Here is a 21,887-nt window from a genome sequence, read left to right on the forward strand (position 1 = left end):
GTCTGAGATCACACAGAGACGGAACAGTGGAGCATCGCTGAGGGGGTTTTAAATTTTGCTGTCAGGTTTCTTGGCACACGACGCAAAGACCCGATCAACACAGACTTGGCAGAGCAGCACAGAGAGTGTTCGGCAAGAGAGCCTGCATATTTATCTCAGGGGCTTGGCTTTTCTCTCCCTTTCTTCTGTTTTTATAATTGTGGAACAAAAGAGAGAAAATGAATTGTACTTACATAAATTTCTGCACCATAAAAGCCATCCTGGTAAACCACCCTGTGAAAAGAGATGGGATGCAACACATTAGTTTACAGAGGTTCCACTCTGTTGATGTACAGGTGTAGATATGGAGGATGAAGGGTGAGAGACACATAGCTTTTATGGATTTGCCATCTTTCAGATCAGACGCAACTGATCAGACAGTCACTGGCGCGGTGGGAAAACAAAGGTACTGCATTTCAACTCTGGGCCAGTTCATAACGGCTCCATCATGGAGAAATAAAGAATGACACATCAAAAAGAAAAATACGGTGATTTTGGAATCAAAGAGCAATTTTCTGCTCTATTAGAAGGTGGTGTTTGTTTTCCAATTGCTGCTGCTCTGTCACAGAGTTGTGGGCCCAACGCGACGCTGCGAATGAGTGTGTCGCATGACCATGACAAATAAATCACTCTTCAGAGAGGGAGCTGGAGACCCGACACGTCGATAATCAGCTCCCGGGACCACCCCCAGCTCTGCATCCCTCTCCTCTGAAGAGAGGCCCGTGTCTGATCTAATCACAGATGCCTAGCACACTAACGTGTTCTACACTGCTGTAAAACACTGACATTATGCTGTGGGCATCAGTTTGCCCCAGGTGGGTCTTCTCTGGGAGGCCCCCCACACACAGAGAAGAGTCCAGGCTTCCTGTTGGGCCAACTAGTAGCTGCCATGGACCAATGAGACAGCCCTGACTCTGTGCCCCAAGGCCCATCAAGGTTGTGTTCGTGCTCATGTGCACTGCAACGGAATACTGGCAGCAAGACGGATGAAAAATTAAAGCCATAATTTGTTATTGGGGTTCGTCAGGGGAGGGAAGGGGTTCAGGGTTGGAGGATAAAAATGCTGCTGCCAAATCGGACATAAGGTCATGGACACTTTCTTTTCCCTGTGCACAAACAACAGGGCCGGAGGGTCAGTGATCTCTACAGTGGTGCTTGTCTTTCTCTGGGAGGCAAAATACTCGGTGGCATGGGTACATAGACAAGAATACTCTGTAGCATGCGTATATAAGAATACTCGGTGGCATGGGTACATAGACAAGAATACTCTGTAGCATGCGTATATAAGAATACTCTGTGGCATGGGTACATAGATAAGAATACTCTGTGGCATCAGAATATAGGAAATAATATTGGAGGGTGGAGGGTCAGTGATCTCTGGAGTGGTGCTTCACTTTCATTGGGAAGAAGAATACTCTGTGGCACAGGTACATAGACAAGGATAACCTGTAGCATGGGTACATAAGAATACTCCATGGCATGGGTACATGGATACTCACGCTCCATAGGCTGGGATAGGTGGGGGTGGAGGGGCAGCGCGGAATGTGTTGTACACGGCACGACCCCGGCCTCTCAAGTGGGCCCCCCTGTAGGCCACAGCTGCCCCTGTGGTCGGGTAGGGGAAGCCGGTTACTGTGGAGAGAGACAAGTGTCACACAACCTTGTGGACTAGGGGCCACAGCAGTTCCAAAATGGCAGCTCTCTCTGCTGCCCTGGAACACTTATAAACCTCTTATCAGCGAGGAAACAAAACACTATTAAGGGAGACAATTTAGTATACTATAATATACTGTAGGGTCAAATCCCACCATGGCAGATTTTCCTCATTTCTGGTGTTGAAACCAAACTTTGAACCACCCACCATTATAAAATTACTAAGCATTTCCTCTTCTGCTCTACAAAACACAAAACAACCCCTAAAGCTACTGTACTTTCTTATTTTTAATGTCGGGCAGTTCAGTGTTTGTTTTGAAAACTGGATATATGGAGAAACCGCCATAGCTGGACGATTGATTTCCACCTTAAACCTTTGGGGAAAAAAAAACCCCAATGAATTGTGTCTTGCTTTTTCTGTCTGATCAACTGTGTAGCAAAAGAACACATTTAAGGCAGTAACCATTAAAACAGATGAGTGCAAGGCATTATCCTCTTCTTATGGAACTTTCCTCTGTTTGAAACCTTGAGAGTGTAATGTGTGGAGTTTGGAAGCAGTCCCACTGCAGCAGTCTGCGAGCAAGCGGGGAGGTGGTAGGTTGTTGTAGGTGAGACACAATGTGCTGGCACCGAGGGAGCGCGAGCAGATGGGCTGTATTGTTGTAGCAGCAATCTCAGCCTGACGCCATCCTTCATCTCACCTGGGGACCTCGCAGCCTCCCTCAGCCAATCACGGCCCACATTCCGCCCCCCGCGGTCGCTATGAGCCGTGCGAGGGAGGACAGAACAGCTCAGGGTCGACGTCGGAAAGGGCTTCGCTACCAAATGAGAGAATGGGTCCAGAAATCTCAAGGTCCTTTCTTACCCTTCAATCAGCTGTGGAGCACGGCTTACGTGCGGTAATGGCTGGTTCACAATGGCTCTCGTTGCCATTGTGCAATGGAGCAGGTCCCGATCACCTGATCTTTACTCTCTGCTCACTATTTCTCCCTCTCTATGCACCAGACAAGATCACTTCCGTTATTCATCCAACCAACCAAATCCTCTACCCTCTTGTGCTCATTTATTGATTTAAAAGGAAAGCATTCTTGATTCAGTTCATCACAGACCACTTCAATTTCTACGCTGGAATACTGAAGCATGTTCTGAGGTGAGGTTATGGGATCTAACTGAAATCCACACGTCGACAGTACCAGCTGTGTTTTCATCCAACATAAAAAGAACAGAGCACAGTGAGAACAGGGCTGCAAAGCCCAGATGAAACAGCACAAAAGGAAATATATTAAGAGTGCACTGCTGCTGCCTTTAAGCTCCTGAGGCATCAAAATGGCTTTTCTGCGTATTGTTTACATACTGAACTCTGTACTCATTTAATGCTGCCCATAACATTTTAGAGTATTAATGCTGTTTGTCTCCCTGTTCACCACACAAGACCCCTCGGCCCCCGAGTCAATGCTCCCCTACTTTAATAAACCTGACAGAGAGAGAGAGATTTGCAGTGCTTTTAAACCCAGACAACCAGGTTAATGCCTTGTGATATTACCATCACAGTCCATTAGTGTTTCCCCACGCATTCAAACAATACTCCTCATTTGCAAGAGAAAGGAAGACGCTTCTGTTTAGGAGAAAAACAAAATACCACACAATTGAATATGTTTGTCTGTTGGGAGCTAAGTCTAGAAAAATGATAAAACACAGGAGCTTAGTCTTTACTTGAGATGATTTAAAATACTGTCAACCCATTTGAAGTTCTTCCTTTCAAAGGTACGGACACCTGGCACTAATTTGCAAAACAGCCACACCAGTCATCTGTAATACATTCTGAAAAGATCAACTTTTTTTTTCAAATCCCCTCCATATCTGATATCCATATTTTTCTTGAATTTTTATCTGTATGCATTATGTGTGCTCTGATGTATATGAATGTAATCTTATAATGAGCTGTAGGCTGATAGGGTACACTGATTCAATAATAACCCATAAATCAAAAATGGTGTGACACTTTCCAATGCCAATAAAACCAGCAACAACAGCAGAAGTGTATGTGCACATAAATTGTCCCACACTTAAATTGGTCATTCCTTTTCCTAAGAGGAGTGGTGGAAAAATGAAAGCAGACCAACCAACCAACAAGGTGAAGGGGGTCAGCCCAGTAAATATATACCCTGTGCTGTAAAAAAGTGTAATCTCTAAAGTGTAGGAACAGGATTGATCAAAGGGTCAAAGATAGTGGTGTCCAATGACTAACATATATGTCCCTTTTCAATTGGAACTGCGGTGTCAGAGAGCGGGGCCACTGTTCACTCAACGTCTCCTAAGCAATCAGGCAGTTTTCACATGAGGGTGCCCCTGTCACCCCGAATTACTCCCTGATTTTCCACAAGGCTGCTCCCTTTTATATTACGCTCTCAGAAATCTGGAGATGAACACTCAATCCAAGCATTGGGACATTGAAAAACAGCTTAATTTAATCAAGGGACTGATGCTTAATTATCCCCTAAATTTATCCTCCAACAATTAAAAGATCTATCTACATGCATTAAAACTGTAATTAGGCTCTTTTATTCTGTCATTTCTAGAACGGCTGTTTCAATGACTTCTCAACAAGCTTTACCCCCTTTGAGTGGAAAACAGGAGCTCTTGTGAGAGGATTCATGGCTGCACTTATCGTCTTTTGTGTGGGAGAAATCAGTGGTGGATTGTCAAGCGCGTGCATCTACGCACCCACACGCACACACAAAACATGCACGCACGCGTGCACACTCACACACCAGACAGTTATGTGACAAATCTCCACTTGCTTTTTAAATACCATAAATTGATTCAGTAATAAAGACTGAGGTCATTGTCTGACAGAGACCCTTGTGGAATTGGATCACTTACGGAGGAAATTCTGACGTGGCTCAGAGTCAAACAAATGTCACCCTCGGTACTTGCAAATTTTAGCATATATTTAAAAACGTTACTATTATTATTTTTTTCGGACTATTTTGCATTTTAATCTTATTTGTTGTGTTCTGTTCAACATGCTGCCAAGCTCTGAATACATTCACCGAGGGCACAGTCAATCAATCAGTATTACATTGCCTTCATTGTCCTTCATGCACATGCACTCCGCACTGCTTTACAAAGGCAGGAAAAAAGCCCAGATTAAACAATTAAGTTTCCTGTGCAGGGTCAACAACGCTGCCCTGTGTCTGCATTTCTAATTCCTTCTAGGCGGCTTTTTCTTTGGCGTTCCGACACGGACGCGGCGCTGGGAGTGTCAGAGAGCCACCCAGGATGGGAGGAAATTGGCTGGCTGGTGGAGGAGACGCCAGACTACCCTGGAAGAGGTTAAAAGCAGCCAGTCCGCGGCTCTCATCCGTCATTCTCCTGAATGGGATTTGAGGACAATAAACCTGTAGCACTAGGACGAATGGAGACGAAGTGTGCTGTCACCACGGCACGATTTATGGTGCCCAATTTCGCTGATCTCCCGCACAGAAACGGGGACTGATAAACAGTGATTAATCGCCTTTACATCCCATTTTATTCCTACCCAAAGTATATTAAATGTAGCCATAATTATTCTAGAATAAATCCATGGACCACTTGCACAGGATTTTGGAGGAGGGCATTGTGGGAAGGGGGAGGTGGGGAAACGATGGCGGTTGTCATGAACTTGACACAAAACCTGAATTTTCCATATGAATCCTTGTTTAGTGAAAAAAATCTATATCTTATTTATATTTTACACTTCCTACATGCCTCTCCCTAGGGAGCTGGCAAAACATATGGTGTCGTTTAGGCTTGGCAAACTTTAACGCCGTGTTAAGATGACTTGAAAAATTAGCATCCAATAAATCACACAACCCCCGGCTCCCCAGCCAGGCAGCTGAAGTGGTGGACCACATTAAATCTGATTTGATGAGATGTTTTGGGAAAGTGTGTGTCTGCATAGGTTTGAGAGTGTGCGTGTGTGTGTGTGTGTGGGTGACTGTATGTGTGTGCTTGAGTGTGTGTGTGTTTGTTGGAGTGTGTGTGTATTGGAGCAAGGGAGGACGTCAGATCAGGAGAATGGCGGGAGAGGGTGGGGAAGGGGGGTGAAATAAAAATGATAGATGACTGCTTTCTGTCACAGCCGGTTATTTAGGGGTTCGCAGTAAAGCTGTCCGGGAATGAACAGATTTTAGTCTAATGAGCAAAAAGGAAAGCCGTTAAAGTGGCGAGATGTGCTCAGCACTTCTTCCAAATGAAATAATACCATTTCCCTCTCATTAAGATGCAAAGGGTTCATATAATGTATAGCAATAAAAACTGCACGTGGGGGGAAAAACCTAGAAAAAAAAAGAAAAAGTCAACATTCCTCATTAAACAAAACATGAAGAATACTAAACTATGACCGGCAACGTGCCAATAATCTACCTTTCTCAATCTCCCTCTTTTAAGGAAGTTACCATTGTAAAAGTCAATCTGCCACATTTAGCTAACCTCATTTTGACATGGCAGCACAATCCACAGTCAGACTGCAGTTGTTGATTGGGGCTTATTGCTGGTGGAGTTATTGTAATGTTTATAATATTCAAACAGGGACATCAATGAACGGCATGTAACCTACGTAAACAGCACATCAGTTTCTTACTTCCATTCATTTCTGGAATTTTCTTTTTTTCACCCTAACCACTTCCAGTCACTTCCAGTCAAATGGAACTGCTGTGAATGGGATGTTTTCCTTCTCGTTTGCTATCGAAAAGCAGTCTGAGGTCAAGCTCTATGGCATTGAGTTCACCTATTCCTTTGTTTGCATGATTAAGGGATTTCCTAAAACCTGTTTACTCACCATTTTTTATGTCAAAACAAAAAAAGAAAAAAATAATTTCTTTGTTGTAGGATCAAAGACCTCGTACAACAGCTGCAAAAGAGAGAATATCCATGACTTTCCTCCTTGAATGAAAAGATCAAAAGCAATAGGGAGACTTCACTTATACAAATCCTTTTGTGTCAACCATGTACTGAGTACGACTATGATCATGATTAACAATTGTCTGTTGACAGTTTCAACTTTCGGCCATGCAGGCAAACACTTATTCTAATTCTGGTCGGTAACACATTTTTGATATAATCATTTCTCCCCAAAAGGTGGATAACCTCTTTAGGTTCATTGGACCAGGGGTCAGTAAGGCCCTGCATTTCAGTTCAAGGAATAACACCATTGGAAGACACTGACTCAACAACACCACTTTGCTTGGGCTTACTGATTCATAGAAGGTCATGGGAATGGAGCAAAGGTTACGGTCCTAGCATCTTCATTCGAACATTTGAAAGTAATCAAGAAACAATCAAAGCACACCCTGCTTGGGGTAGCGACCATATCCTATAACAATGACAATCTTGCAATTTCTAGTCTTTCATCTCACCTTAGCTCATAGAAATTGATTCCAGAGTGATCAGAAAGTTTACAAGACTTTTACTCATTTCTCTGTTCAGGGATTTGCCTCTGAATTATATCACATTGCTCCAGGTGAACTTCTGAAAACTCTTTAGATGCACATAAAAATACCTAAAATAAGCAAGGAAAACAACCTCAGTATAATGGCCTCCTGATTGAGCCTAAGCACCAGAGCTGACAACTGGGAGGAGAGTCTGAATGTCTAAGAATGAGCGCAGCTCTGAGCCAGTGTGAGGCAGTCTGCTGCTGTTTACCTGCATAAAATTCAGGACCATAGACAGCTCCCACCACTGGATTCAGCTTCCACCCTACAGGGAACACAGGGGAAGATAATATTAGGCTTAACACTGAACTCATTAACCCTCCTGTTTAAACAGAGAAGCTTGGCTCTGAGCTAGCACTGAGAATTCTGAGTTCAATTTACCTCCATGGCAGGAAGGAGGAAATTAATGGTGAAGTGGTAAATTAAAGACAAAATAAAGCAAAAAAGGAAGAAATAATAATGAAACACACAAGAAGATAATGGGCTGGTAGTGTGTGCATGTGTCTGGATATATGCGCGCGTGGCGGCTGGTTGGGGGTTATGGTAGCATTCGCGGGTGGAAAAGTGAGAAGGATTGAAGGAAAGGCAGCACTAAGTGCTGTCCGGCTGCATGACAGTGACGGATGGGGGCCGAAAATCGCCTGATTTTTTTCGGCTAAAGCAGGCTTTCACTGATGGCGAGTGGGGTGGTGAAATGTCCACTGCTTTAATTCCCTGCTCCATCTCTCCCTCCTGCGCTCCCATCAAGAGGAATGAGCATCATGGTGAGCGCCGGACCCCGTGAAGCCCCTGTGTGGAATGAGCAGTGGCTTTTCCATTTACTCCTGGCCCCCCCCCCCCCCCCCCCCAAGCCCCCCTGTGCTCCTGCCCACCCCTCTCCAAAACACCTGGTCCCCTGCCTGAATGGTCTCTGGTGCTGCTCGTCCCGGCTAGGAACTTATCTCGGATTCGCACCGCAATGACTGGGGGCCAAATGGACATTTTGCTTTTATTTTTTGATTTCATGTAGCTACTGGTCTAAAACTGATAGGCCTGCTCTTGTATTTGCTGCTCGACATCTTTTTATTGGTTGCACACCCTATTACACGTGGTCCACCTCTTTCATTGCTTTTATCTCCATCCTTCCATTTCCAGTGTTGATTTGTCAAGTGATACACCAGTCTTTTCAAAACCCTCTGACTGAACCCCCACTTTTTTATGGGTGGTTGTGGGGTGGCATTTCCACCTAATATTTTGAGAGACAGAGACATTTTTCATAAAGAAAATTCTTTTTTCAATAAATCATTTTTCAGTATGTAAAGTCACGATCTGAAGTGACTATGAGATGCCACTAGGAGTATGAGAGAACTCAGATGTAAAAAAAAAAACCACATAATTAAATGACAAGAACCACCTTCTTTGTTTTTAATGTCCCATTCTGATAATTCTCTCTTCTGCAAAATGTATTGGAGGAGACTTGTAACAGGAAATTTGAATCTCTTTCATGAATGAATGTTCCATTGGTGAGAACTGTGAGTGGTACCTTCCAACGTGTGATTACACATAGAGAAGCCAAATAACCCAAATTAACCAGACTAGGAATGTGGCCTGGATACTAAATCTTTTAAAGATTTGTTTTGTTGTTTTTTTGCCCATGTATGTCTCTAATACTTTCTTGAGGCAATGTATTTGTGCTAATTTGTGTCCATGAGCTCAGCACATCAAGTGAAATATGCAAATAATACAACTAATGTGTTAGGAAACCACATTATAGTGAGTATAAAATAAAAAATAAAATAAACTATTATAGTGAGAAACCACTATATTATATTTTGGTCAACAGTAAAACCTAATACATAAATAAAATGTATCATTATCAACTGTATAAACCTTTCTCATGAATTAAGCATCATGCGGAATTTACAAGCAATTATATCTTTAAAGAAATCCCACTGGTGCAAAGAAAACAACATTTTCCATCCTAATTTTACACTGAAACTTACACAACTAACTCAGGGTTGCTCTTTTTTGTGCCTTGAATCTCCTCAAAAAAGCCATATTATGTGAATATTATTCTTTATTGTCATCAATCTGTGATGATATCTGTTTTTTGTCAGGAGTTTGGTGTGGTATCTCCCATATACAACTATCTACCCATGTAGTTGTATTTCTGTAGTACTGTTATTATAATTGTATTAAAAAACACATGTAACAGACACATATTTGTAAAACTGCAAATGCTTCCTTGTGGAGGTAAGAGCATTTCTTACCGTTTGTGTAAGGGTTTGCCACCTTTTTGTTGGTCATTACTCTCGCTGTTGCATTGTTTACCTGTTTTCAAAGACAAAAAGGTCAGACACAGTTACATATGCACAGCTTAGTCAGCACAGGTGTCCCGACAAACACCCTGGTGACAATTTTGTGCTTTCAGAGATTGACTGAACATAGCCAGAAGCGATGCCGTAATTCACCTGACAAAAAAATGCTAAAACACGTTACGTTCTGGCCCTGGACAGCCATTGTTCATAGCAATCACAGTGACTTTTATGCAGTGGGTGATTCTTTGTTGCAGTTCTGGGATTTTTAGTCCCTGATGCCTTGGTGAATACCCTCCAAACCCACCCGTCCTCCGCCCTTCCCCTTGTAGCCCACCTCGTATTACATGAAAATGCATGCAAGGCCCCAGCCCTTGGTCTGCCTGCTCCCATACTACAGCGAAGATGAGCAGCTATGACCTCCAGACGTGTAGCACAGTGGCAGAGGTCCTCTATGGCTTAGGGGGATGACAACAGTCCCCGCAGGACTTAACCTAGGAGAGGGCTGATACATTTGTGTAAGCCTGTAAATAATGTCTGACATCTCACTCCACAGAAATACAGTTTTTCCTTGGGTGCCGAGGGAGTTCAATATAGCCCCTGGCACAGCAGTGCATTTTTTTTTATCCCACCATGTTAGTATTTCACTCTCATGTTAATTATCGCTAATGGCTTTAATTTCCACAGGGCCAGTGTAGGTCATTTAGCTTAAGGAAACAACTGGCTTGAACCTGCCTTGATATATATGCCTAGGTATTGTTTATACATTACATGAATTATCTTAATGGGGTGGTGGAAGTGGCAAAAACACTTTGCTGTAGAGACAGAGAGAAATATTGCTCCGTCTTTACTCGTGGGTGCACGACATGAAAGGAGAAACAAACTGGTAAACAAGTGGGATTTAAAGTAACATTGGGAGCACTTTGATTTCCTTAGATTGAGTTAATGAAAAACATACCATATATGCATCTTTTTTTGGAGTAAAGCGGGAAGTTTGCATGCAACATACAGTTTCAAAAGTCATGAAAAGCAAACAAACAAGAAAAAAAAGAGAACAAAACTTGTACACACATTAATCAAACCAAGGGTTTCACAGGCTGTCTGGATCAAACCTGAAGCCATGCATTCCCCAATATCAAATAAAGGTGGAATGGTTCAGTGCTGATTCAATACACCTGCGTGTGTGAAAGTGGTTCTGCAAACAAATATAGACAAGGCCCGGGTTCAAGCATGCATGAATCGGGAAAAGAAGTAAGAGGGAGCAGAACAAAAAATGTTGACAGGCAAGCATCCACGGCCAGAGAAAGGGCGAAGTGGGGAAATAGTGGAAAAGGAAGGCACCTCTATTTTGCGTCCCTCTACGATTGTACCGTTTAGTTTCTCCCGCGCACGGTCAGCATCCGCGCTCGTTTCAAAAGTTACAAATCCGAAGCCCTGTGTGCGACAGTGAGTCGCATAGGGGGTAGGGGAGAGGGAGAGGGAGAGAGAGAGAGAGAGAGAAAGAGAGAAAAACAGGGTGAGAAGGAAGAGGGAAAATAACACACACAAGGTAAGCAGCAGGAAACAGAATTTGAAGCAGCCAGAGAAATTTGAGCTTGTTAGTGAAATGCTAGCAGGAGAGGATGGTCAGATCTGAGGAAAAGCAGAGAAAGACAAACGCAGCAGTTTAGTGATATGACCTGACACTCTAACACTAACAAACCAGCCTCTGGCAAAGGTGCTCTGGGGACTAAAATTAGAAGGTTACCTTTTTGTTGATTCGAACAAAAACAAGAAAAGTATACAGTGCATTAATTATTCAAGAAGTGAATGGACTAATGACCTTTAAAAAACAAATACTTTAGTGCACTTTAAAAATGGGTAACACAATGACACATATAGACAAATTAAGTACCAAGAATAATTAAATTTGTCATGCCAGTCACCACTTGTTTATAGCCACTCAGAGAAAACTTTCAAACACAACCAAAAGACCAAAGACCAAACATGATCTTCCAAAAAAGCCCAAATGCAACTGTCGGATGTTTTAATTTTCAAAGGATTTTATGTCTTTTATGAAAAAGAAATGCAAAAACGCAAAGTCACACAGTGCCTAATCCTGGATAAACATCTGTCTCCACAATGCCTTCCTCCTTAAGCCACCGGTCTTTGCGCATTGGTGGAAATCCCTTCTTGTTATGGTGGTAATTAATATGAGATGATGAAAGCATATTTACAGTGAAGAAATCCATCCAGAAGCATTTTCTATATGTGTACTATCCAAGCAACTGCTGTTTTACATTGCTCTCACCCACTAGGGAAAGTGCATTTCATTTTTCCTCCTGGATTTGTCACTGCTGAGTTATGGGGACTAGTAGACTAAACCCGATACCCAGCACAAGCCATTAGATATGCTTGGCGAACAAGTGTGTCGGACAAGTCCCAGTCTTTTAGTTTATATATACTGTGCAAGTATGGGCTGATAATTGCTTTGGAAGATAATGCATGTGAGCCGTGGAGAGCAGCGTGATCTCGTATGCGTATACAGGATCTTCAGCCTTACGTCTGGCATAAATAACACAGGAGCCGTCCTTGGGGAGAAAAAGATAAAAAATAAATTTAAAACGGAATTGAGGGCAAAATTAATCCTTTTGACATTTTGTGCTACTGCGCTCACCCTCTTTATTTTTTTTTATCATGCACAAATAATTAGCTTACACGGATGGAGAGTGGAGCCACCATTTTTCAAAGGAGACAAACATATTGAATGCAAATTGCAAAAGCTTCTTAGAAAATAGATTGTTTATTAATGGTCTGGTAGGTTCATTATATAGCAAGCAGGGTGCAGAAGAGGCATCATGGGTAATGGCTTTGTTGGGTACAAACAATAAATGCTTGTTCCCATGGAGGAGACAGGTTCTCAGGTGCTCAATCTTATCCAGGGAAGGTAGCGAAGCTGGGGATGGGGGATGGGGACTGGGGGCCTTGAGGCATGGCTGGGGGGGAGGGACCTAGACCTCCAAGGTTACCATGTCAGAATTGTCAGAAAATTCATACTGTTAGAGTACGGGGCACACACTTTCACTCTGGCACCACGACAGTGACATCAGACCTCAAAGAACCTCTGAGGACCACTGACCACAGCTGCTGTCTACTGGAATGGTGGAACATCTAAGATCTGTTTCTATGAGCCAGCATTGTAAGGACCCTGCTGACCCAAGATCAGCTCTCTGAATGGCAAATTTAGAAGCATTAGCTTAGCCCCTATCTACATTTACATTTATTCATCCAGCAGACACTCTTATCCAGAGTGACTTCCAATGTGCAGAGGGCAGCATTTAACAAAACAGCCTGCAATATTATCTATCTATCGCCACCATAATAAAGACACAGTGCTGTAAATGAGGGCTAAGATAATTGTTAGCATAGTGCAGACACAGTGTTACAGACACAAGTGTTGGGGGATAAGATAATTGTCATCTTGGACCTCAATCTCCTGCATACTGAGGACACAGTGTTCAGGAAAACACAGTAATCTCTGTTCCAAGGGAGACCCCATGGCTCTGAGGCCGTGAGAGGGAGCGCGTGACATCAAGGGCATCAAGGTGTCAGTGCGAGGCTGAGCTGCGCAGGTCGTAATTATCAAAAACAGGAAGGAGAGACCTGTGGAGAGAAGAATGGACTGACAAGCGCTGTTGTTCCAGCTCACTTACCTTGGAGCCCCGCTCGTTAAAAATAATTTCCACATCTAAAATCTTCCCGAATTGCTGCAGAGTGAAAGGAGATAGAAAGAAAGAAAGAAAGAAAGAAAGGAGAAAGACAATAATTAGAATGCCTCACGTTTGCACTTTGTCAAGAGACTCAGATGCCTGATTGTAACGCTTTCAAAAATAGAACATCCTGCTCTATTTATGCCAGTTTAAGCTGTGTATTCCTCCACACAGGCTGTTCAAATCACATTTCATTGTAAGAAAACAGCTTTGTGATAATTTCCCCAATTCACTGGGTTCTTTTCGCCAGCAACACAATACATGTAATTCATTAACATTAATAAAAGTTAATTTTGAACAAGAAAAAAAAGAGAAAAGATCTTCCAGAATCAATGGACTGGGAGTTCCGCTGAAGTACACTGAACGAAAATTGAGCATGTTTCAGTAATAATGCATGAAGTGCGCAGACAAATGCATAGTATACAGCTTGCTGCTATGTTTAAAAGGTATCAAATTTAATTCCCCTTGAGGATGAATTGCCTATAACGTTACAGCCGTATGGTCATCAGTACGTCAATAATTTCAACTGTATATAGATGTTAAGGCATAAAACATGCATAAGTTCATATTAGCAACAGAGGTGTAATTATTTTATTTACGTAGTAAACAGCACTGCTATGCTACAAGGGTGGTGCGGTGATGTAGATGGATATTAAGCAGAAATTCACATAGGACCACACTGCTGCATATGCATCAATGCACTTAATGGTCGACATTAGATTCATTCTGTGGCGTTTTTCTGTGAAAAAACCCTCCAAAGCATAATGGCACACAGAAGGGAAAGCTGCATGCCTTTTCAGTAGGGGGGGGGGGGGGTCAAAGTGTAACACCTTCAATTAAAAAGGAAAATTGAATGGAGAATAAGCATTCTTGCTAATGATGAACCATACATTTGTTTATTATCATTGTGATGAAAATTATCGTCGTAATTACCTGTCACATTGGCTGTTATTTTCCTCTCAATTCTGCTACATAATCAGATTGTCATTATAATAACCCCATTTATGCCCAATATCCCTCTTCTTTATTAAGTAATTAGCATTAGAAAGTGGACATTGACCACTCCCTCTACAGAAAAAAGGCTTCATTTGTATCCATGCCTGCATACTTGCGTGTGTGTGTGTGTATGTGTGTGTGTGTGTGTGTGTATGTGTGTGTGTGTGCATTCTGTGCAATGTCACATATAATAAACTCAAACTTCCCACACTAGCCCATTGTTCTGCCTGAGTATTGGCATCTCTAATGGCTGAGTAACATTGATGATACTAATGATCCGGCCTTGTTCCTTCTTGAGAAACCCCAAAGGTATTCAGGCCTGGGGTGGCCTGTGAGGTGGGGCATCCTGCCGCCCGAAGACTGATTACAGGTGATAAACACTTCTTCCCCTGTGCCAGGCAAGGCTGCGCCATGTTAACCCCGCTTGCCTTATGGTAATGAGGGCCCTTGTACACTCATAACAAGACCTTGAATCAGGTAGTTTATTTCAATAAATAAATAAACATGCTAGCACGCAAGGTCAGAAATCCATGCACCAGTAAGACGGAGAACACCAGCTGGATTTAAAAAGCCTTCGAGAAACATGATCCATGGCAAAGGGAGGGGGAAGGGGGATCAGAGCAGCCCAACGTCAAGCGCAGTCCCACAACTTCAGCTTTTCCACAGAGCGAAAGTGCAGCTGACACAAATCTCACTGAGGAGACCCGCCGTTCTCCACCGTCTCCGCTGAGAGGGAAAACCGGGGCACTTAAATGAGAAACCAACAGAGCTGACAAACAAGTGATTGTTTGTACATTTCTCTTTTCCCTTGTTTCTGAAAAAGCGACTCCGGTGGTCTCAAGGGGTTAACAAGCTTAAGTATTCAATTTAACGGGTTTGCCTTCAGATCATTAGAAAACAGTGGAATGAAAGCAAACCTTAAGTTCCTCTAATGAGTGGAATGAAAGCGGGTTTTAATTGCTGTCTACAATGGCCGCATTATTTCATTAAAACTAATTACCCTGTCAAGCAGTCCGCGTCGGCTTCATTTCAGCACAACAGGGAAGAAATGGGCCTTCCAGGCACACCGCGCTCAATGGGATTGATCGTTTGGCTAGGTCACTAATAAGGTTAGGAAGAGCTGGCTTTTATCTTCCTGCACGGCCGACGGGAGAGCCGGGCACAAATTGGGGTAAGGGGCTTGTTTGGGTGATGCTGTTTTGCTCAGACTGGGCACCCTGCCCCTCTTGAAGATCAGGCCCAGTTTGAACAAAAACATACCCGTTCAGGTTACTGGATGAGCAAGCTTTTTTTCCTCCCAATTTTTTTTCCTACTGAATTCAAATTCTACAGCTTCAACCAAACATCTGCTACTTGACATAATTTCCTCAATTTGTTCAAATTAAAGCACTTTATACGCGAGGCTAAATCAGGCATGGCCATTTACATCCCAGCGTGATCCTTTCATACAGGATGACAATTCATTCTAAACAAAATCCGCAGATACTAATTGTTTTAACCAACCCTAATGGGCTTATGGTGTCAATGAAATATATTTGAGGAGAAGTCATCTTTACAGTCTCCCACATGGCACAGAGAGTGGCTCCTGCTCATGAATGATCACAGCCTTCCCAGACTCTTTACTCAACAAAAAAAAAACTGCATAAACACACCAATAAAATTACTATCACTGGGAGACAGTAAGCTCTGGCCAGTTATTACCTTCTATGGGGCTGTTGAATGTAAAAAAAAAAAAAAAAACAAGAAGAAAACAAGAGACCGCAATGGATGTTATTCAGGGTAAATTACCGATGATCTCAAGGCAGTAGTGAAAGCAGGAGGGACTCAGGGAGGTGCCTCTTGCAATCCATCTTCAGGATGAAAACAAGAAATTAAAGTTCTAGGTAGGTACTACCTGGGATCCACAAGGTTTATAGAAGCAGGCAATTAAAATATGCAGAGGTCATTAAAAAGACATTAAAGGCACCCTATGGTAACCTGCAGCACCCATATAAAACTCCCTGCAGGTTTTCATCCGGAGACACAAGCTCTGGAGGAAGGCCGCAGGTAATAGGGTAGGTAATGGAGGGTGTGCAGGTGATGTAGTGTCTCATTTAAGAACCCCACTTTGGGAGTGTGATAGGAAGAGCCCTCTCACAGCTGGCTTTCTGAGTGCAGCGTTATTAAACATGGTGAAGGCACGGCAAACAGCCCATTACACGTTACATAGTGCAGCACATTACAAGGGGGCTTCTTTAATTACCACAATATAATACAGTCCTGAGAGCCGCCATGTCAGAAAACCTCTTTACTCTCTATGCCAGAGTCAGAGCTGAGCAATGCATGATGGGAGTGGGCCAAGGCCTGGTAGGTTTTGAGATGCTTTCTCTCTGGGGTCAGCAGTGTGATGCAGAGGTTATGGAACCTGCCTATTACCCAGAGGGCGGCAAGTTCAATTCTTTTATGGGGCACTGCCATTGCACCCCCGAGCCAGGTAATTAAGTAAATACCCAGCAATGTATTTGTGATGGATAACATCTCAAATTGAATCTAGAAAAGTCAACATGGCTAAGCACATCTGCTAAGCAAATAAACAGTAAATAATACCTGAATATTTCTCACAGAGAGACAGCCATAATAATGTCATGGGATGATGTTCAATTCTAAACATGTCCTTGAGCAGCACATAGAGCTGGTGCTTCGAGAGCTATTTCACTCAATAGCATTAAAGCCTCATACTTATTGTTGTAATTTCCCTAGATGTGTTTTTCTAATTACAAATTAAGCTCAAATAATGTTTGATAATGAGTGCAAAGTTTTTATTTTTTCTGTTGCTCTGCTGCACTCCCCCCCCCCCCCCCCCCCCCCCACATACACGCACACACCTCAACCCATCTACAGTCGTGCAATATTCCTGTCTGCTGCATCTGACTGGATTTACTCTCCATTTTAGATTTCATTCCCCTCTGTTTACATCGAGCGCACGGGCTCATATCACAGCGAGCTAGCGGAGCAGAGTGTGTGTGCAGATGGAGAACCGGTGGCCTGTGTGTTATCAACCTGCAGTGGGCTGCACCGCTGAATGCTATAATGTCCCGATATTGCTTTTGTTTGCATTGTGCCTCTGCTCAAGCAGAGCGGTAATGGCACATCGAGCCACTGGCACATTACAGCAATTACAGCCAGGAGGAAGGCACTGCACACAATGATCCGATTGAAGCCCATTGTGAGGAAAGCGAAATGCTGATGGGATCTTTGTTGCAAAGCGCTAGTTCTGCCCACAACGATTTATCCCCAGCCCCATTCCATCGATGGGGAAGGAAGAACTTTGACAGGCCTCCACATTTGCATAATATATCCATAAGTTGCACACTTCAACTAAACAAACAAACAAAGCCTTGGTGCTAATTAGAAACCAATTTGAATTCCAAAGAACCCGCTCAAGTGCAGGGAATACTAAACTGGAAAATTAAACTCTGCGAAAGAAAAAAAAAACTGAGAACACTGTCAAGGCGACAGACATGTTTAAAGCTTGTGTTTTAGAACTTTATCATGTTACTCACAACACTTTGACTCAGCGAGATAAACATCCCTATCAGTGCTTAAAAAAGATAATATCATTACGAAGATAGTCTGACATGATTTTTAGTGTAATTTAAATTGTGTCTACCTTAGAATTTGATCTCAGCTATGGTATTCTTGGAATGGAATTTTCATTTGATTCTGTTCACATTCACTGCAAAGTCATTGAACTCCAAGTGTTAATGTGTAGAAGTATAGTATTCAGAGAAAAATAACATGGTTTAATATAAATCCTACATATCAAATATTCACCATTAAATGAAAGATCAAGCGGTAATTTGTATGGTAGTCTATGCAACCATGCTGTGGGCAAATGCTGTTCTTTTGACTCCAGCACAGCAAAGAGACGCCCTGGGAGTGTTCAGTGTTAGTGAGACAGTACTGACGGAGCCCAATACATGTATCACGGCTTTCAACTCAGCTGTGAATCCTCTAAAGCAAAATCCCATATATTCCAACCCTGTCATTTCATAAACACTTTATAGCTAAGCTCAGTTTGAATTCTGCACCCAACAAAATACAGGAGGGAAGTGCAGAACACTGACGCACTGCCTGTTGCCACCACAGTCATTTTCACAATTCAAACTATCTGAAATGTTCTTTAACAATTAAATTATCATACGTAGCACACAGTGAGGGAGTATAATAGTATCCAGAGATTTCATGGATATGTATTTCAATACTTTAAATATCTGAATCATTTTAAAACTTTAATAATTTGATATACACTATAAACGTATCTTTATTGTAGAGTGCTTTTGTTTTATATTCTAATAATAGGCATGGGTCAATAGAATTTTGTATTCACACCACCTACGCTGTAGATAGTGGTGATACAATATTGTATCAGATAGATGTAGCTGCCGATGTCCCTCTCTGATGGTGAATGGCTTGTCTTGGGCCCTGACTGCAGGGGCATACTGCCGCTGGTGTTCTGCGGTGTAGAGTACAGCGCATGATGCCCCTTGACCCCATGTTGTCATGTTCAACTGAGCTCGTGTAAAGCGAATCTGGCTTAGAGTGCAGGATGAATCTGGCACAGAGCAGAGCCCTGATCCCTTCATGGTCTCTCTGATCTGTCTTCTCCTCTCCCTCTCCCTCTTCTCCGCTCCTCTTGTCCTCTCTCACTCTTACTCCCAGTGACACTGGGCTAATTGCAGCATGGCGCTCTGTGCCTTCGAGACTCCACTGAGACCTGGGGAGCTGAAGCCCCAGCCCCCGACAGTCCTCATAGCACCTGCCACTGGAGCTGTTACCTTACAGACACCTAATGAGGAGAACGTCCCTTTTAACTGCACTGAAAAATGCTATTAATTACGCCTCCACTGGTGGGACCTTCCATCCCCTCACTCTCTGCACATCAATGCTGGGTGAGTCTTTGAGAAGAGCAAAGCAGGACTTTCCGAGGGCTTCTGTGAAAACAAAGTACTGTGGGCAGCAGATGTTCCCCAGGCTTTAAGTAGAGAATAAATCTTGGACTCTCTATTATACTAAATGTTATTGTCTGCTACACTATACTCCAGTAAACATCAAGATCTTAACAAGCTAGACCAACCGCACCTTTATCACCGTCTGGCAACAAGCTGCCACTGTTTTCCCCACACAGGTTTCCTGTTATCTGTTGCTTGTTAATCAGAGATTAAACCTAAATTATATCCTGTCAGGTTCTTTGTGAGAAGTACTTGGTCATCCCATCTGAGCTGCAGTAATTTGATAATACTCAAATTTTCTGTATTATATGTCAGAATTGGCAGCAATGGGACTCACATTGTATAAATACATCAGGAAAATAGTACCACAATTTCATTTGCTCTGAAATTGCCTCCACATGCCGACACAGAGAATAATAATTAAGAGGATGTTAGTGGAGCCAGGCGTGTTCAGCGCTGGATATCCTTCACAAAGGTCGTTCAGCTGTTGTCAGGTTCAGTCCGGTAGAACTACCCTTGGCACCTGCCACAAACTGAGCTTGAAGCGCTCTGCCATGAAAGACTGAGTAGCTCCCATTAAATATTCATCCTTCAATTCTGTATGTTCCAAAATTAACTGTGGCAGTTATAATTCAAGGTGTAAAATCAAATACACAGTTAATGCGTAAACCAAAACAGCTCTTTTGACATTTGCGGTGAACAGCAAAGGACGGTCATCAGCAGACAACCCATTCAAGACGTTTTAGTTGCTCTACTATTTGCTCTACTGTTTTCATGTAAAGGTGTGCGGGGTGTTTGGCATGAATCATTTAAGAGGTGTGACCATACAATTTTAACGAACCCTGAGTGATCCCAAAATGCCACTTGACGTGTGCTTTTTTGCTCAAAGACTGGTTGAGTGCACAGGTGTTTACCAAAGGTGTGTGCAGACATAATTGTTCATAAAACAGTAAACAAGGTTTTATTTTTTTATCACATAATGCACTGATTCAATTTACATATCCACGTGCTTTGTGACACCAGTGAATATAGTCTGTGCTGCTTTGAAGCACTCTGTTTAAAACAGTGGGTCTAAGAGAGACATCATGACTATGCACTTACCCCGAACATTTGCCGTAAGTCTGGGTCCCGGAAGCGGAAAGGGATGTTGGAGACGTGTAACCGTTTGGGTTGCTGCTTCTCTGAGGAGTCTGAGGGCTGTAGCTGTAGCTGCTGAGAGCCCTCTGTCTGCGCCACCTCGTCTGCCTGCTGGAGGGAAACAAAGAAAAGGCTGCTCGTTAGTACCCCCCTTCGTTACAGTTTGGGCCTCGTCCGTCACATGGGGGGGAGAGACCATTACCATTAGCCCTGAATCTCGAATTCCAAGGGAAGTGAAACTCCACTGGCCATATATTATAGTTTTATACTTATAGTCATGTATTACAAATTCCTTACACTTACCCAACATTTGTATGTAGCGCAGAAGATTAAGGGACCTGTCAAAAGGTGTGGATATAGATTTAAAAACCTCTGACACGTCTAGACTAAAGGATTCATTATTGGTGCCATGTATAAAGACCTGAGGGAGAAAAACTCAAACAGCACTCCAGCTCAAAGCCCATGTGTTGATCTGTCCATCACGAGCAGAAAGTGGCAGCGACGCTCCCACCTCAGGATGAATGACATGCCTTTGAGCTGCTTTCTGTGACAGCCCCCATTTATTTCTCTCTCAGACGTGTGCCTTTATAAATACAGCCTGGACTTGCCTACTGAAAGAGGCACCGGAATGGCCAGTCTGCATCTGGGGGGGCACTGCACGGGACAGGGGGTAAAAACATGGCAATTACCTCACACCTTAAAGAGCATAAACAGCTAAGGAAGATTCATAGTGATTTAGTGGAAACATAGTGGCAAAACAATGATCCGGCCCCATCCATTTGTATGAGCAGTGTAATAAAATAAACACCTTCATTCACACTTCTGGGACATGCTTCCTTCCAGAAAGTCAGAATATGATGTATTATGAGGATTACTGAGTGTTTTGTTCCGACGGTTTTTATGACAACATTCTAATTTATTTGTTCCTGTTTTTTTTTTTCACAAAAAAAAAAAAAAAAAAAAACATGCAATGAAATGAACATCCTACGCAGAAAAAGTGGCCCAGACACGAAAAAAACACAGGCTTCAGGAGTTAATATACATAATGAATTAGAATAACATGGGTAGGTAGGACGAAAAGATGATGTCAGCTAAAGTTCCTGGGCTTAGCAGGATCAATGAGAGAGAAGTGCTGAAGGCAGCGACATTCTGGCAGCCAGCGGACTGCCTCACAGTCCGCAGACAGGGAGACGGAGAGGGAGGGAGAGAGGGAGGGAGGGAGGGAGAGAGAGAGAGAGAGAGAGAGAGAGAGAGAGAGAGAGCTGGGCTCCTCAGCTAAATACACAAAAAGCTGTTTGAATAAGAGTCCCCAATGTTTTCCTTCCCGGCAACATTGAGGAGCCGCAAGGACGAACACTTCCTCAGAGCCGAGCATGGCTCTGCGAGACTGTGGCACACAGTACAGTGCTGGGCGCACACACACCGCCCAGCCCCCTGTGGAAAGCCGTGCAGCGCCTCCACTGTGTGGTGATCCCACCACGGCCGGAGGAAGCCAGGCAGGCTGCTGGGGTTCTGCCCATTACACCTCAAACCATTTACAAGATGGGAAGGGGA

General features: G+C 43.1%; 1 protein-coding gene across 5 annotated transcripts in view; it reads right to left on the minus strand.

Annotated features, from left to right (window-relative positions):
• The window catches only part of rbfox3a (RNA binding fox-1 homolog 3a), a 429,646-nt gene that overhangs the window by 17,171 nt on the left and 390,588 nt on the right, over window positions 1-21,887 (minus strand). For 3 of the 5 annotated variants that reach the window (XM_036525762.1, XM_036525729.1, XM_036525746.1), the window contains 7 exons: window positions 20,298-20,444; window positions 13,153-13,206; window positions 10,802-10,894; window positions 9,416-9,476; window positions 7,378-7,431; window positions 1,539-1,671; window positions 234-273 (listed from right to left, as the gene is read on the minus strand). In XM_036525762.1, the coding sequence (XP_036381655.1) occupies window positions 234-273; window positions 1,539-1,671; window positions 7,378-7,431; window positions 9,416-9,476; window positions 10,802-10,894; window positions 13,153-13,206; window positions 20,298-20,444 (582 nt within the window). The remainder of the gene's footprint in view (window positions 1-233; window positions 274-1,538; window positions 1,672-7,377; window positions 7,432-9,415; window positions 9,477-10,801; window positions 10,895-13,152; window positions 13,207-20,297; window positions 20,445-21,887) is intronic. The other 2 variants (XM_036525737.1, XM_036525754.1) reach the window with 1 other exon arrangement.

The sequence above is a fragment of the Megalops cyprinoides genome, chromosome 1 (genome assembly GCF_013368585.1).
Source record: "Megalops cyprinoides isolate fMegCyp1 chromosome 1, fMegCyp1.pri, whole genome shotgun sequence".
Classification (NCBI taxonomy): domain Eukaryota; kingdom Metazoa; phylum Chordata; class Actinopteri; order Elopiformes; family Megalopidae; genus Megalops; species Megalops cyprinoides.